We start from the raw sequence: 18,396 nt of genomic DNA on the forward strand, positions 1-18,396 counted from the left end.
TCTGTGAAAATTACTGGCAAATTTTAAAGCATGCTACATATTACTACTGCTGCTAAAAAAAGCAGTAAGTAATATAAAGCTACATATAAAGATGAAAATAATTCTTTTGGCAGGGAAAAGAAGCAGAAAAGGCTTTTTGGAGAAGGTGGTATATCAGTCTTTCAGACTGGATGAAGTTGCATAAATGCTAATGGAGGAATAGACAAATAAAAAGGGTACAACAAATGGGAAAAAAGACATGTATCGGGAACAGCAAAAATAGTGTAGTAGAACAAATACACAAAGAAATATTAGAGAATGAGCTCTATTACGAACCATGGGTTCCAACCTATTACTGGGACATGAAAGCAATTTTAATAGGTTGCAACTAGATTTGTTTTTAATGGAATAACGGAAAATATTAGAGTATATCACATATGAAAAGGATAAATATTTTGTTAAAGTATTGTTTCAGGTGCACGTGCATACACATGTCCATGCCGAGTCATGATGCAAAATGTATTTCTTATTGTGGATTGTGGTAATCTGTGTTTTTCAAACACCAATTTAGATCATCATACACCAAACTACTAGTAGTTATAACTAAAGGGTAAGATTACAAAGAAATTTAATTTTCTAAAATCTGCAGTGTTTGACATTCTCACTAAAATCATGTAATGCTCTATAATTAGAAGGAAAAAAAAATTTAAAGAAAGAAAATTATGCCAAGACTTTTAAGCTCAGATAATGTGAGGTAGATGGTGTCCTTAACAGAAATAGGGATCACAGAGGAAGACCTTAGATGAAGATGGAAATTTACACTTTGTGCTGAGTCTGAAGTGCTCATAGAAGACTCTGAAGGCATGAGCTAGAACACAGATAGAATTAGAACTTAGAAGACACATAGGGTGGGGTATATAGATTTGGTAAACAGCTACGTACATGATGGTTGAAGCCAGCGACTGTCCAAGGAGAGAGAATAGGACCAGACCAAACAGAGCTTTGAGAAAGACCTGTCTTTAGAGAGTTAGAGATGAGGAGGAAAAGAAAGGAGTCAGAGGAAGCAGCAAGAGAGGTCAGGAGGCAGGAACTCTGAACTGATTCAGGAATGGGGCTACACTGTCATCACACCCTGGCTTTACACTATAAGGAAGACCTTGTCTAGGTTAATGGTGCTTTTCATCTGGACCTGCACAAAGTGAGTGTCCCATAATATAAGTGACTGGTAGCCACTGCTGTCTTTGTCCTTGGCATGAGTTTCATACTTAAACTGCACTATTAGCAATTTGAGGACCCAGTCTGAGTTTAACTTCCAGCTCACTCTAAGCTTCCAACTCACAGCACCTTAGACATAAAAGATAAATCTTAGTTCTTTCAATTAAGTAGCTAGAATCTCATAATCAAGACAGATTCCCAAATGACAGGAAACATGGAACTCAGGTTCTTCTTCGATAGGGATTTACTTTGCAGGCCATACAAACATGTAAAGCAAAAGAATTTTCATATTCACCTCACTCCCAGGAACTGAAATTATCTTAGGTTACTTCCTGTTACATAACTTCATGATATCTAACCAATATTTAAGCCCTATATTAGCAAACTTTCCAGTTTTTCCTGTCTAATCTAGTCATCTCCATCCTGTGTGTCCTTCATAAATTTCTTTATAATGTCAGCACTCCTCGGTTTCAGCTTTAGAGCATTATCAATATTTCACTCATCACTACTGGAAACAATGGTGGACAACCCCAAACTTAGTATTAATAACTGACACAGTAAGATCTAACAGTAAGAAAATTATTTAATAAAAACTTCAAGTAATAATTTTTTTAAAAAAGTGTGAGGTAGAAGCAACAGTTTTTAACATAACACTCATTTAAAAAAAAAAAACTTATAAAGAAATGATTTCTTCCCCCAAAGATGGATACACTAAGGTTAAAATTGGTCACCATATAAATAACCAAGCACTCTGAGGTAATTCTGTTTTACAAAATATCTTTATACAAAAAGGGAAAATTGAGTAATGTCCCAAAACAAAGGGGCTTATGAACATGAATAGATGAAAATAGGGATATATGCCTTTTTAAACTTGTTACCAATTCAGAAAACAAAATTTATTCTCAAAAGAGAAAAAATTTTTTTATAGCAAAAGCTACTCTAGAATACTGAAGACTGAAAATAACAGGGAGAGTAAGGGGAATCAGAAATTAATTAGAAATAATAAGTTTATAGGTAATAATTTAAAAGCCTAGCTTTAAAGTGAAAATGTATTTGATATCAGAAAGCAAAAGGCAGGTGAAAAACTCAGGAAATGGCCTTTGGATCAGGGACCTCAAAATACAGAAAATAATCATCATCACAAGATTGTGCTTAAATGATAAAAAAAAAAATCAATTTTCTTTACCCAATCTTTCAAATAAACAAAATATAATAAAAACCTACAAAATCAAATTAGTCTTAAAAACTTAGACTTAAAAGTTTAAACCTCAGGACAAAAAGTTAATCCATCTTTAAAAGCTGGCAGAAATTTATCAAACTCTATGTCATACAAGAACACATTTATAATACCTGTAAATTTAGACTTTTCAGTTTGGGGTATATCTGTACTAAAAAAATAAATACTGTGTTACATTTTGTACGGTAGTAGAACTTTATGTTTAACAAGATTATACCGAAAAATAAATAAATAAAACAAAAAAAATTGGAACTCTGACAGAATACATTTACATCGTTTCATACCCTTGAAATAAAAGTTATCTTCACAGTCTAGCCAGGCACTGATTTTATAGCATATCCAAATTACAAATAATAGGCCATAGAGGAGACCATGCTGGTATGAAAAAAGCAAGGAAAACAGTGCTTTATCTTTGAAAATCACCCAATATGTAACAAAGACTTTCATGTTCTCCTGATGGAAGATCAAAGATGTAGAATAAATTAAGGAAAATATATTTAACACAATGTGGAATTACATAAAAACATATATGACATTATTATTTAATATTCTGTAATTTGGTTTACAGGAGTGCTAAAAAATTATGAAGATTTTTGTGGCATTCTATGGATAATAATGTACTTAAGCAATATAGTTTACATATTTTAGCCTAAAACCTTCATATAATTTCTTTAAAAGATAATCTGTTTTAAAATAATCTACAATATGACAAGAAGTAATTCTCCATTTTTAAATATAATGCTTTGTCCTAGATTTTAAACAAAAGGTTATAAATTAAGGTGAGAGGAACCAGAAGGGATAACCAGTTTTCCGAGATGTGCTCTAGGAAACATACACCCTGTTTCCCCTTTCTCATTTCACAAATAGTCCCTTTTTTCTCTTTCCTCACTTCACAAACTGTCCTTCTCCATCACCTTCATTATTTCACTTTTTGCTTAAAATTACTTCCTGTGAATTGTTTTCTCTTTCCTTTGTAGAATCAGACCTTTGAAATATGCCTGTGGAAAATACAGGACACTGAACTTAAATTTATACAAATACATAAATGAAGTATTCAAAATAGCACAATCAAATGGGACTATATACAAACAAAAAGGATATTAATTCTTCTGAGTTTAGATGATGAAGAAGCTTCCTCAAAGGAGGATACCAGTTTAGTGAGGGCACACATCCCAGGAGAATCAGCTTATGTTTGGCTCTAGTTAGAGCAACATTAAGACGTCGCCAATCTTTCAGTAGTTCACCAAGCTGAAAGAAATATAATTATTTGAGTTTTCTTATATATTTGAATTTCTTTCTGGAAAAGAATACAGTTTGTCTTGAACTATTTTCCTACTTCAAAAACATGTATTGCAATAAAGATTTATCAACATATTTAAAATTCTAGCCAGTTGGAAAAACTTGCGTACAGTTGCCAACTTCAAGTATTTTATCTTGGGTGTGATATCCTAGTCATAATTTAAAATTATTAAATACATATAATAAAAATATATCAAAAAATTTAAAATATATACAATAAAATAACATTCCAAAATATTAAATACATATAATAAAGAATTGCTGTCTCCACTCATTGTAGCATTGTTTTAACAGTAATAAAAACTCATTAATAGAAGACTCAGAGGAGTGGTTAAACCATGACCTATATATGCAATGGAAAACTGCATCTGTTAGGACAGAATGAAATCTCTTTCTATCTAATGACATGGAAGGATCGCCAAGCTATTCTATTAAGCTGAAAAAGCCAAGTACAGAATAGTGTATATATTACCTTTTGTGTGGAAAGGAGGGCAATATGACTACTGATTCATATATGCATGTATATTCTTAAAGAAACTCTAGAAGGTTACAAAAAAAAAAAAAAACCCAAAACACCCCACAAACCAAACATGATTATCTGTGAGGGAAGAACTGAGTAGAAGAGGAATGGGGTAGAAGGGAGACTTTCCACTATATAGGGATATTTTTAAAACTGTATGAAGGATCACATACTCAAGAAAAATGAGTCAAGAAGAGGTAAAAATGCAAAAACAAAACAAAACCAAACAAAATCCGGCATCATCTATAAATTTGAAAGTATATCTAGGGTAGCCATTATGTTTAAAATGCTCTAAGCACAATAACCAAGAATGGAAGCAACACAAATGTCCACTGATGGATGAAAGGATAAACAAGATGTGGTATATACATGCAATGGAGTAATACTCAGCCTTTAAAAAGAAGGAAATTCTGATGTGCTACAACACGGATGAACCTTGAGGACATTATGATAAATACAATAAGCCACTTACAAAGGGACAAATACTCTATGATTCCACTTATATAAGGTACCTAGAGTGTCAAAATCAGAGAGACAGAAAGCAGAATAGTGGGAGCCAAGGGCTGGAGAGAGGGAATTAGGGACTCGTTATTCATGAGTGTAGAGTTTCAATTTTGCAAAATGAAAAAGTTCTGGAGATCTGTTGCACACGCTGAATATACTTAACGCTATTGGATTGTTCACTTAAAAATAGTTAAGATGGTAAATTTTATGTGTTTTTTTACAATTTAAAAAAGAGAGAAAAAATGTCCCAAACAAATCAGATAGTAGAAAGCAGAAAATACAATTAACTCACAGTTCCATCTTTATTACTTCTAACAAAAGATACTAGAATGATACTTTTGTCTCTTCCTTGGTATTTGTCTACTGTATTAACTTCAATCATCCCAATAGAAGAATGAGCCAATAAATCATTGATGGCCTTTAACTGCTGCCTGTATGGTGCAATGATACCAATATCAGAGGGATTACATCCAGCCTAAACAGAAGAAACAATTTAAAAATGAAAAAATCCTGATTTTTGTTATTTAAGTGTTACTAAATTTATTAAATTAAATGTTTACATAATGTGCCCCATTAATGTTTATAATAAACATTCCTATCACAAGGGGTAAATGCAATTGGTGCATTTACTAAAAGTCTGTACCCATTTACTTCCTGAGATGAAATACTTTCCTCAAACACTGCTCCCTTGATTTTTAGTTCATGGAGGTATAATGGTTTATATGGCACTAAAACAGTGCTGCCCCACCAGAAAGTACAAAGAGACACATTTCCCTTTCTGCTATCCCTTACACTGAAGTTTCCAGTCCCCAATCATACCTACTCTAGCACTATACTGACACAATCAGAATTATCTGATGTGGGGAGGGCTTAGCTCAGTGGTAGAGTGCATGCCTAGCATGCACAAGGTCCTTGGTTCAATCCTCAGTACTTCCATTTGAAAAAAAAAAATAAATAAGTAAATAAATAAACCTAGTTACCTCTCCCCGCAAAAGAACAACAACAAAATGAATCATCTGATGTTACAAAAAGTTATCCTAAAGGGAAACTCAAAATGCCATTACTGTATAAAAAAAGTTAAATGTCTTAGATAAATGTTCTCAAAATAAAAACAATCAGGCTTCAGTCCTCTTATCTTAGTAAACAAAAGTTAATACTAGATCTGAGTTCTTTGCACTATAGTGTTTTATTGCTCTGCACTTTAATATTAATTAGCCCTCAAAATTAAACTCTAGGTTACCTTAATAAAAACCGAGGTCAGGAAAACAATGAGTTTGGCTTCTGTTATATTACTCACACCTCCCTTTTCAACTTGTTCTGGTGCTGGAACCTAAATAGAAAAATATGCATTCTTCTTGTAAAACAATCTTAAAGTCAAGAGTACTGTCAGTATATAGTTAGCCATAGACACAGTACTACCAGCTGTGGAGACAGATGAAAAATATCTTCATCTTAAAGTTGAAGGGAAAAGAATTAACAAAAATGAATGATATTAGTCATTTTCAGAAAGCCACCCAGAGGCAACCCATCTTAAAAATGCCATATACAGCTCAGACTAAAATCTCTGTGAAAACCCACCATACACTGGTCTTCACATACTTTACTGTGTTATCTTCCATTTTATAGGCATCAAAGGCCAGAAAGATATGTCACTTGCCCAGACGTCACAATAAATCATGACACTAGGATTCACACTTCGATTGGGCTCTAGTATCTATGCCCTTTCTATTTTCTTGTTGCCTTTTATACAAGTAATGGAGCAATAAAGTTCCCCAGGTTCTATCATACCTAGTAAAACTCCCCGAGGATTGTTTTGCTCCTGTATCATCCTTAAGTAACCTTGATTAATTTTTAATACAACTTATTTGGAATTCTGATGCTAAGAAAGAGAAAACATTAGTAGCAAAAATAAAGAATTTGAACGATCATGGTGAGATTAATAATTGTTAAATTATGGCTAATAAGTTAGAGTTGTGGTTTAGAAAAGCAGTTATTTGCGGGAACAGTTTATATGAATAAATTTCCCAGTGCCTGCCTGCCCATATGTGTTAATTCTTCAACCTGAAACACTAAGGGCAATGTCCAAGAGAAGGAAGATTCCATCATGGTACACACATGGTGAGGCCCTATTTTTAACAACCAGCTGCCCCATCTTAATACAAAAGATATAATTATTTTGGAATAATAGAATAACATATAATGGTCACCATATTTTTATTTGAACTTCTGTAAAGACTTCCAAATCAATAATGAGAAGCACTATGTAAGACAAACTGTAGGAATACAGGGTCAAAACTTTGTTCTTTGTTCCTAGAAATAAGAATCAAGTCATTTAAAGTCAAGGTGCAGATTTTTTATTTAACGACAAATCTGTAAAGAGGTCTTTATGTGCATATGTAGGGGAAGGAGATAGATGGGAAATTTCTGTATTTTAGCTCAGCTTCCTGCTGTGGACCTAAAAAACTGCTCAAGAAAATGAAGTCTATTTTTTTTTTTAAAAGTCTTTAAAAGGACATCAATTTATCATTATCTTATGTCCATTTGTAAACTCAGACCTTTGATAATATCACTACTGATTTCTTTTCTAGGAAATGTAATTATACACTTGAATTCACTTTCTAGCTTTCCTACTTTAAAAGTCAATTTTGACATCTATCAATCACCCAAATAAACCTCCTCACAAAGATATTAAGTCTATAAAAAGAAAAGATTCCTTTGTGGTAAAGTACAAGTATACCAGTTTTAACTGACAAGCTCTAATGAAGCTTGTGCTACTGAAAACTGAGGAATTCAAGTAACAGAGCAAAAGGAGAAAAACTAAAGAAAATGTTTGTTTGTTTTTACCTTGTCTGTATTAAGAAAACAAACAGGATTGTTTGGTTCAAATACTCCAATCAGCCAAGGATTTTCAGAATAATCAGCATAAAATTCCAGTTCCAGCTTTACATCTTTAAAGTTAGGTAGGTTTATCATTGCATTGGCCACTTTGTCTGATCCACACTCCAGCTTTCCTTCATATGTCAGTTTATTACTTAAGGACATAATTTTACTAAGGGAATTATAAAAATGATTTTAGTTTTGGTAGATGAAAACAAATAAGAAAATCACTCATAACTGACACTATTTACAAATACCTGTTCATCCTGTACTGCACGGTTAACTGTACAACAGCATTCTTATTCTGCTCCAGTCTCTTGAATAAGCTTTCACTCATGCCAAGAGCTCTGTCAACAAATCAAATCCAGGGTTATCAGTGTACTGAAACTGTCCCTTAAGAAGAATCCAGTTTAACAGGGGAGGGTATAGCTCAATGATAGCGTTCCTACCTACAACATGCAAGGTCCTGGATTCAAACCTCAGTACCTCTATTTAAATAAACAAACCTAAAAAGAATCCAGTTTAAAATTAAAACCCCATTGTCTGCTTACCTTGCTTCACGGTTTAGCACCAGGGGAGGAAGCTGCTGATGATCCCCCACCAATACAAATCTCCGTGAAAAAAAAAGTGGCCCTAGGCAGATTGGTTGGCTAATTTGAGAGGCTTCATCCACTATACAAAAGTCAAACATTTTACGAGAAAATATTGGATGGTTTATTCCCATACATGTTGTTGCAACTATAAGCTAAAAATAAAGAAGATAGATCATTTAATATGTCCAAGAACACAACATTGTAAAATGATTATAAATCTATAAAAATGTTAAAAAAAAAAAAGTCCAAGGAACAGAGCTTGTTTTTCACATTCTTGAAATCAAAAGACCAAAACTGAGTTTTTTAATCCCCAACAACAGGAATCCCTCAATATTATTTAATTCTGACACATTTATAGCATGCAAAAAATTTAATTTTTTACTACAAATTTAGAAAAAGATCAAGTTAATTTTCCAGACACTAACAATGCTCAAATTTGGATATTTCCAAATGGAAATCTGAAACAGTCAAGAGAAAGTAAGTTAATGAATTTTTTTTTAATGTCAACCAAGACTTCACCTATGGGAAGATGAAGTACTTTCTCTTACTCCTCCCACACAGCACAACTAAAAACTCTGGACATTACACATAAAGCAAATATAAAGACTCTGAAAGGTGGAGAAAAGGTAGGGCAGCTAGGGACCCTGGGACGCAAGGAACAGCACAATAGTTTGTTCCTTGGGTTTTCTTGTTGCCTCAAAAATTCCAGATTTGGAGCTAAAAAAGCTACGAACCCAGAAATGCCAATGGGTGCACACCAAAAAAGACTCCAACAAAAGCCAAAGGAACAGGAATGGGAAGGCCTAGTAGACAGAAAACTTATGTGCAGTGACCACTCAACCCTAGCCAAACACCACAGAAAAAAACTATGGCCTCACCCCTACCAATGCCACCAAAGGTCCGGGGGGAGCCTAGACTTTCACTCTCATCCAGCAGTAACGAGGAGCCCCCCCGCCTTGTGTGTTAAAGAGGGCAGAGTAAACCTGGACTTCAGCTCCCAACTGGCCGTACTGAGGTGGCACACCCCCTTGCTCTACAGAGTACTGTCAGAGTAGCCAGAGAAGACGGAAGTTTTAAGTAACACAATACAAAAATGTTCAGGTTTCATCAAAAATCACTTGTTACACACAGGACCAGAAAAATCTCAAACTGAATGGAAATAAGGCAATCAATAGATGACAGTGATGTTAGAATTTTATGACAAGAAATTTTAAAGCAGCCATAATAAAAATGTTTCAATGAGCAATTATGAACACACTTGAATCAAATGAAAAAAAAAAGTCTCAAAAATAAGTCTTGGCAAAGAAAATGAAGATAAAAAAAGAACCACATGGAAATTTTAAAACTGAAACTACAATAACTGAAATTTTAAAATCATGAAATACATAAAAGTATAAAGTTGCCTGGGAAAAGAAAAGAAACTTTGAGCATCTAGAGCTAGACAGAGTTCTTAGACTTGATACCAAAAGCAGAAGGCAAAAACATAAAACATTTATATACAGGACTTAATCAAAATTAAAACCTCTCATGCTGCAAAAGACCCTGTAAAGAGGATGAAAAAACAAGCTACAGGGTGGGAGAAAATATCCACAAAATATATTCAATAAATGACTAATATCTCAAATAGATAAAGAGCACTCAAAACTCATCAGTTAAAAAACAAACCAAAACCAAAAAAAAAAAAACCCAAATGGGAAACAAACATGAAGAGACATTTCACTGAAGGAGATATATGGATGGGAAACAAGGACATTAACATCATTAACCAGGGGGCAAATGCAAATTAAAGTCACAATGAGATATTACTATACAACTATCAGAATGACCAAAATAAAAACAGTAATACCACCAAATGCTGACAAGGCTCACTCATACTCTGCTGGTGGGAACATAAAATATTACAGCTGCTTTGGAAAAACAGTTTGGTAGATTTTGTAAAAACTAAACATGCAACTACCAAATGACCCAGAAATTGCATGCCTGAGCATCTGTCCCAGAGAAATGAAAACTTATGTTCACACAAAACCCTCTACATGAATGTCTATAGCAGCTTTATTTGTAATAGCCCAAAACTGGAAACAATGCAGATGTTTCCCAATGGGTGAATGGTTAAACAAACTGGTGTACCTATACTGTGGAATAATACCAATAAAAAGGAGCAAACTATTGATACATGAAACAATCTGAATCTCCAGCGCATTAGGCTAAGTGAAAAACACCAATCCCAAAAGGTTACACACTGTATGATTCCATTTATATAACATTCTTGACCTGTGGGGTCTGCATTAACTCCAAGTAGTTAGTGGCAGAAGAGTGAGTAGGGAGAAAGAGTTTTCCTTTATTAGGATATTTTAAACCAGAAGATGGGAGTCCTGAATAATAAACCAGAAACCTGATTTCAGTCTAGAAGCAAAGAGCAAACTATAAACTATTAATAAACTGGCTCTGTGGTTTATATAAATTAATCACATGCAAATTGGTCAATGAGATTAAATTTCTGAGAGTGCCATTTTCCTCCTCATTCTGACTGCAGAAATTACTGTATTATTATATAATAACTGTACTTACTTGACTATTGTAGAGTTCTTCTAGAACAGCTAAAGATTTAATGGACTTTGATCTGCAAACTTCCTCCTCTGTAAATTTCTGGATATCTGGATGTACCTTTTGAGTCTGACCCAAGCGCAAAAATCCTATTTTAAACTTTGCTAACTTCAAAAGAATATTGTCAACAGCTGAGTGTGTATAGCTGGTCAACAAAACACTAAAGCCACAGGCATAGAGTATTCTTACCTAATAATGAACAAGAGGAAAGAAAACAGCATTACTTTTAACTTCAGATCATTTTTAACGTTTATATTTTTCAAAAAGAATTAGAAAACTTACTAGGAAGCATATCTAAGAGTTGAGCCAAGTAACTTTTTAAAAAATTATAAAGCCAAAATGTCTTACGAAAATAACATGGCATTATTATCATGTTATTACTGATATGTTAATAATATATTACATAATAATAAAATTGAATACATATAAACTTTGACTAGTGCCTGGCACACAGTATCAATCAGTAAATATTTGCTGCCATCATTAAGATTATTCTTTAAAAAAAAAAGATTATTCTAGGACTGCTCAGAAATTTACTGATGAGAAAAAAAAATTCAAGGAAAATCTATTTCAAATGCCTCTGTACACTTCTTTTTTAAAGGAAAGAAAACATACAATGGTACTTATATCATCAATAGAAAGAGATTTCAATCTTAAATGCAAGAAATCTACAAGAGGATTACAATTATTGGTGATTTAGCTTTCTATTTCTCATGTCATTCTTAATTTGAAATAAAGGCATTTTGATTTAAAATTCAGCCCTTTTGATATCAAATATCATAACCTTTGAATTAAGGAGAAGCTGATTTAAACATTCAGTTTCTAAGCAAAGAATAAAAACCTTACAAGAGTACATATGGTAGTTGTCTTTCCTGTTCCAGGCATACCCACGATGAGAGTGTAGTCTTTTGAAAGAAGTACTTTTTTCATGGCTTGCCTCTGAGGTTTATTCAATCCTACATTAAAATTTAAAAATAACAGGGAAAAGAGCATTGAATTTCAATGAGCAAATTAACTATTTTACAAGAAAAGCTGCCTCTATTCATGTCTATTCTTCAACACATCTTTTCAAAGTAAGGAAATATGCTGATGCTAAAGAACACATGTAAAAACTTCCAGAGACTGTCTAAAAACTACAATTGCAAGTCTAATAAATTATTAAATCACTACTCCATAATGTAGATTAAATTATAAATAGAACCAAGAAAAACTAATGGACACAGACATGCTGAGTATAACATACCTTTTAGAATGCTGGCAACTGTGTCCTTTGCATCATGTGGAAGAACAGAACTGAGGTAGGATATAAACTGCGGTTCCCGAAAGTCAATGATTAAATCTCGAAGTTTTTGGCTGAAAAGGGCAAAAAAAATGTTTTTAGTAATATTCCTTAGGAAAGTGGGGTAAAATTCAGATTCATTTATTGTTTACAAACCTGGCATAAGTATTTTCCATCAATTTAGAAAGATTTCCTAACGGGGTATCTATATCACAGTTTTTTTCCTCCTGGTCCAATCTGAACAAAGTTGATTCTGGGAGTACTGACAAGTTCCTAAAACAGCAAAACAGATGTACATGAATGTTTTTAACATAGTCAGTGGGTCTGTATGAGAAATACGCTGCTGCTTGCTAGAAGAGAAAATGGGCCAGAATAGCTATTAAAATGGCTACCAGAAAAAAATATGACAATGAATATATGTAAGTTCATGTATAACTGAAAAATTGTGCTCTACACTGGTATTTGACACAACATTGTAAAATGACTATAACGCAATAAAAAAAAAGTTTAAAAAAATAAAAAATAAAAAAATAAAATGACTACCAGCCCTAATTCATACTTGCCAACCAAAGAGAGCATGAGGCCCTGGACTCGTAGGAAGAGGGAAAAGGGGAAGGCACGAGGCACCAAAGTCAAAGCAGTTAATAATCAGGAACCTACAATATGTGCTGACACGTCTACTGGCCCTGCAAGCCAACCTGGGCTCACCACCCCAGGAGGATCCTGAGCACCGGCCTCCACCCTCCTCCAGCCGGGAACACGGGTCTCTTTCCTGACGTTTTCTCTCACTCTTGTTGGCCCCTAAGACGGCGGTGTTCTCTAGGGTCTCTTCCTTGGTCCTCTCTTCTGCTCTTTCTTATCATTTTCCCTCTATTCCCACACCCTCAGGTGGCTCTAAATCCTCAATCCACATCTTCAGGCCTGACCTCACATTCTTCTCCCACCTGGTTTCTCACCCAAGCAGAACGTTTGGATATCCAGCAAGCAGCAAGATCTTTCCACTCAATTAAAGCCCAGGCTGTGAAAGTTCAATTTTTCAAAACTGAACATCTTTGCATCTTTGCTGAACCTGATCCTCCTTCCACGGTCCTGATCTCAGGTAATGGCACCTGCATCTACATCTGTCTTGATTCTTCCCTCTCCCTCACCCTCTTCCCACCCTGCACTCCGATCACTACCAAATGCCAGACAATTTTACTTTCTAAATGCTTCTCAAAGTCATTCCACTCACTCTGTCAGAATTACTCTGTCCTCAAGGAACCCGAGCCTGGGCCACTACAACAGTTGCCCAGTTTCTTTGCTTTCAACTTTGCCTCCATTAATTAACTTCATTTCTCCAACAGTGCATCCACAGAAAATTGCAAACCTGATTATCATTCTGCTTAAAACTCTTCAATACATCTGAATAAGTGAAGTCAAAACTTCTTAACATGGTATCTAAGCCCTTCTATGATGTCACCTCTCCAAACACTCCCTTCTTCATCTCTTACATTCCAGAAATAATCACCTGCACTTTCCCGAACATTCCACTTCACACAACATCACAGCATCAGGGCTTTCCGCACCACATTCCCTCTGTCTGGTATAGTCTTCCCACGTTGCTTCACCAGGCTAACTTATCAACCCACAGGGTGAAGATTCACAATGACTCTCCAAAAACCCTTCCCTGAGCCTCCTTAAACTGGGTTAAATGCCTCTCCTCTGTTCCTATCAATTCAAACACTTGTCATACCAGACTGAAAATACGTGTATATATTTGTTACCCACAAGACTATAAATTCCTAATACATGTTAGGCACTAAATAAATACCTCAAAGGACTGACTGCAGAGACTCCTAAGAGACAACAGAAATGTCGTGGCTTATATTCCAATATCATCAAACCCAACTAGTATTACTGACCGGTAGAGAGCAAGCCTGGACATTTCCACTGCACTCACTCACTGCATCCCAATTACTGATCTCCATCCACTAAGTAATGTGACGCGTGCCTGCAGTTAAAGGCAAGGAAGGCTGGGAGCACAGGAAGAGGGGGATAAGGATACTGGTGAACATGGATATTAGTTTCTACCACAAATTTTCATACTACTCTACTATTTACTTAGTATTTTTATTTAACTCACTTTGTTTTAACTTATACTTTATATTACAACTATAAATGGAAAACAGTATTTTCTTAAAAAAAAAAAGAACGAAATGGTGAGTGCCTGAGTGGTAAGGAGAAATAAAGCTTTACAGCTAACACAGGGTGCCTGTCCTACCTGCCGTACACATGGTTGTGCAAATTAGATAAGATTATGTCCACTTTAGCACTTTGGAATGGAATGTACTAAACAAAAGTTTAGCAGTTTGATAGTTGCTCAAGTTAAACACAAAATTAGCACATGACCCAGCAGTTCCACTACCAGGTATCTACAAAGGGCAATAAAAATACATTCACATAAAAAGTTTTAGTGAATATTTATAGCAACACTAGCCATACAACCAAAAAGTGGAAACAACTCAAATGTACATCAGCTGGTGAATGGATGAACAAAATGTGGTCTATCCATAAAATGGAATATTCCTGAGCCGTAAAAAGAAATGAGGTACTGATAAATGCTGGAACATGGATGAACCTCGTAGTCTTATGCTAAGTAAAATACACCAGACCAAAAAAGGGCAAAGATTGTTTGGTCCTATTTATATGAAATATCCAGAACAGATAAATTCATAGAGACAGAAAGCAGAGTGGTTTTGCTAGGTGTTGAAGGGAGGGGAGAGTGGGGAGTGACTGCTTAAAGGGTACAATGTTTCCTTTCAGGGTGATGAAAATATCTTGGAACTAGATAGAAGTGATGGTTGCACAATACTGTGAATGTATGAAATGCCACTGAACTATATGTTTTAAAATAGTTAATGGTCAATCTTAAGTTATGTGAATTTTTTTTAAAAAAAGGAATGAAGTACTGGTACATGGCGATGAACCTCAGTATGCTAAGTGAAAAAAAGCCAGTCACAAAAGACCACATATTGTACTGAACATTTATATGAAATGTTCAGAACAGGTAAACCTACATAGACAGTAAGGAAACTGGTGGTCACCTAGGCCTGGGAGAGTGACTGCTACAGGGTACAGGGCTTCTTCTGGAGGGTGATGAAAATGTTCTAAAATTGATTTTGGTACAGTTTGCATAGATAGCTTTGTGAATATACTAAAAACCATTAAACTGTACAATTTAAATGAATGAACTGTACAGTATATGTTTATATATCAATAAAGCTGTTACCCTCTCTCAGCAAAAAGGGAAATTTTCATTACCTGTCTAATAAACAGGTTACTGTTGTCATGTTAATCTCCTTCACATATCCCCTAGACAAAGCAAAGAGTGCTCTCTTCTCTCCACTTAAAATAATTCTGTCACCTGCCATTAGATTTGTGATAGGCATGGCACCACTTTTACGTTGGAAATTATGTAAATATTGTCCATCACAAACTGTCTTTACGTGTTCTGTTCTAATCAGGTTTCCAATGCAGCTGCCACTCTCCTCCCTATGAAAGAGGAAGAAAAAGAGAAAAAGCTTCTATTTACATCACATATATAAATACTGTATTTGCATTTTCCCACAATTTACTTGTTCATCTGACCTCTGGAAGCTCTAATGCTGATACTGAGTCTGTCATTTTTACATCTTCCACAATCTATACAAAAGTGTTAGAAATGCGAAGGAAACATTCTATTAGTTTAAAAACAATCTCTCATCAACAGACCTCTACCCAAGTGCTAAGGGGTGCCTCCCTTGCTGCACCCACAGGCTGGGCTCTCTGACCAACATGCATATCGGCACTTTGATCCTTGAACGACACCCCCACCTCAGAAGACAAATGATAAATACCCTGACCCTGAAGTGAAGAAAAGTGGAAACATATTTCTTCAGTGTTTACTAGAGAATTTATAATTATTGTTATTAAAACAATGCCAAGCAAATTGATAATTCCACTGCCTCTAAGAAGTAAGTATTAAGCATTTACAATCTCTCAGGCACTACTATTAAGTACTGTACAACTTCAGAAGCTTGCAAGCATGTATACTCGACATATTTAGTGTACTTATGTAGTCTATCGAAAATGACTTAAACTTTTTCCACAAGAGCGTTGCCGTGTGTTAAAGTCGAGTATTAAAGAAATAACAAACTGATTATTTCTAAAGTCACATTATTATCAATATTCATTCCAGAAAGAAAAAATGGATCAAAAGCAACTAAATATTACATAAAAAATACTATTCAAAGATACACAAAATTATAACTTTACAAATAACTTGTAAAAAAATGGATCTCACAAAATACAATATTGAGCAACTTTAGAAAATCTGAACTTCTATCAAAACCTACTAAAAATATAATCTTTTTAAATACCACTATTTAAAATACTAAGTAAAACTTCATTAATTTGTACTCTGCCAATATGCTAAAGTTCACTGTATGATATACTTGTACATATTCTTTTCAATGATGAAAAAGGATTTATCGATAATTTTTAAAATAAGATTTACTAAGGCATATTTAATCTACTGATAATAACTACCAATGGTGCTCTATTTAAAAACAATTAATTGACAGCCATCTGGAGTTGGCAGGAATATATGAAACTGCATGTCTTTAACATGCTACATAACCTGTAGTCATGAATTCCAAATGTCATCCCACTAGCTAATCCAAATTACTGAAGTTTTACTGTATTAAATGGACCACTTACATTTCTGAAGCAGGTGTTAACCATATATTTTGGTGATTCTTTTTATTATCCTTTGATTGTGACTCCAGGGTTAACATTAGACACCAAAGGCTGAAATATTCTAAGTGTGCAGGCATTAGATGCTGGATTTCTTCTTTTATTTTGGGCAGCATGCCACTCGGGACTGAACTGTCATCCATCTGTTGTTCAACTGCTCTAAAGATAAAGTCCCAAGTCAGAGATGAGTATAAAACATTTCACTGGCTGGCTATGAAATGCTATTTCTAAAATAAGTGCACAAATATGATCATCATAACTTACAACCAGAGCCTCTGATTTTCTTTAAAAGTCATTTCAACATTTCATAAGTCAAATGGCTTTTTACAAAACAAAATGCACAAGAAACTCAATACTGCATTATTTTGCCTTCAACAACTACCTCCCTAACAAGTGCTTAAGTTTGGTATATTCTAGTCTTCATTCCTATATGTAGCAAGTTTTGGCTTTTTGTACTACTGTGTTTCTCATACCACAATATCTGTATATCCAGCTCTGTGCCATTAAGAAAAGTCAACACAAAAGCATGGAGAACCATGTGGAGTTACCATTTTTGCTTAATAGTAATTTTAAAAATTTTATGTAGAAACAAATATGTTATAGGATAGCATACATACATCAAGAGTAAAACATAAGATTTCCATAAAATGTGCTTGTACTATAAGCCCAGACTTCCCATGGTTCAGTCTGTGCTAATAAGAGATCTTTTGATACATTACAGCTGACCCTGGAACAACATGGGTTTAAAATGGGGAGAGGGGCCCACTTATATGCGGATTTTTTCCAATAGTAAATTCTACAGTACTATATGATCTGAGGTTGGCTGAATCAGTGGATGTGGAGGAACCTTGCCTATGGAGGGCCGATAATAAGTATACTCAGATTTTCGATTGTGGGGAGGGATGGCACTTCAGTTTCAGTATTGTTCAAAAGTCCTTTATGTGAATTCTCAGGCTGAATTAGAACTTTGGTTCTGATTTGATCTTGTTTCCAAGTCTGAATTTTTATCTAACTGCCTTTTTGTGTCCTTCAGAACTTTCACTGGCCAGGGAGAGGGCATAGCTCAAGTGGTAGCGTACATGCTTAGCATGCATGAGGTCCTTGATTCAATTCCCAGTACCTTTATTAAAAAGATAATAATAATAAAATAAGCAAACCTAATTACCTCCCCCCTTCAAACAAAATAAAATAAAATAGAGCAGGGCTCAGCAAATGTTAAAAAAAAATTTTTTTTAAATAATAAACAAACCTAAAAGAAACCTCTCACTCGCCTATGAAGGTATAAATACATATGACTATTCATAAGATACCTAATAAACTTCCCATATGTAGAAATATAAACATACATAAACAAGTCTATTGGATCATATCAAACTGTCTAGAAGAACCAAGCTCCCTGTTTTTAACTACTAACCTGTTTTTAACTACAAAAGGTCTAAAATTAAAATAGCAACTGAGAAATGAAAGATTTCTTAAACTATCATTTAAGAAAAATTGTATTCAGAATGCTTCTACC

At 34.5% G+C, this 18,396-nt stretch overlaps 1 protein-coding gene across 2 annotated transcripts in view; it reads right to left on the minus strand.

Moving 5' to 3' along the window:
* Positions 1–616: 616 nt before the first annotated feature.
* The window catches only part of DNA2 (DNA replication helicase/nuclease 2), a 38,478-nt gene continuing 20,698 nt past the window's right edge, over positions 617–18,396 (minus strand). The window contains exons 9-21 of one of the 2 annotated variants that reach the window (XM_006181186.3): positions 16,845–17,039; positions 15,408–15,638; positions 12,264–12,380; positions 12,072–12,181; positions 11,675–11,784; positions 10,793–11,017; positions 8,183–8,376; positions 7,889–7,978; positions 7,599–7,803; positions 5,995–6,084; positions 5,047–5,229; positions 3,533–3,679; positions 617–2,903 (exon numbers count right to left, since the gene is read on the minus strand). In XM_006181186.3, the coding sequence (XP_006181248.2) occupies positions 2,838–2,903; positions 3,533–3,679; positions 5,047–5,229; positions 5,995–6,084; positions 7,599–7,803; positions 7,889–7,978; positions 8,183–8,376; positions 10,793–11,017; positions 11,675–11,784; positions 12,072–12,181; positions 12,264–12,380; positions 15,408–15,638; positions 16,845–17,039 (1,963 nt within the window). In that variant the 3' untranslated portion in view covers positions 617–2,837. Of the gene's footprint in view, positions 2,904–3,532; positions 3,680–5,046; positions 5,230–5,994; positions 6,085–7,598; positions 7,804–7,888; positions 7,979–8,182; positions 8,377–10,792; positions 11,018–11,674; positions 11,785–12,071; positions 12,182–12,263; positions 12,381–15,407; positions 15,639–16,844; positions 17,040–18,396 lie in introns of those variants that run through there. The other variant, XR_004323991.1, reaches the window with a different exon arrangement.

This window comes from Camelus ferus, chromosome 11, assembly GCF_009834535.1.
Source record: "Camelus ferus isolate YT-003-E chromosome 11, BCGSAC_Cfer_1.0, whole genome shotgun sequence".
In the NCBI taxonomy this organism is placed as follows: domain Eukaryota; kingdom Metazoa; phylum Chordata; class Mammalia; order Artiodactyla; family Camelidae; genus Camelus; species Camelus ferus.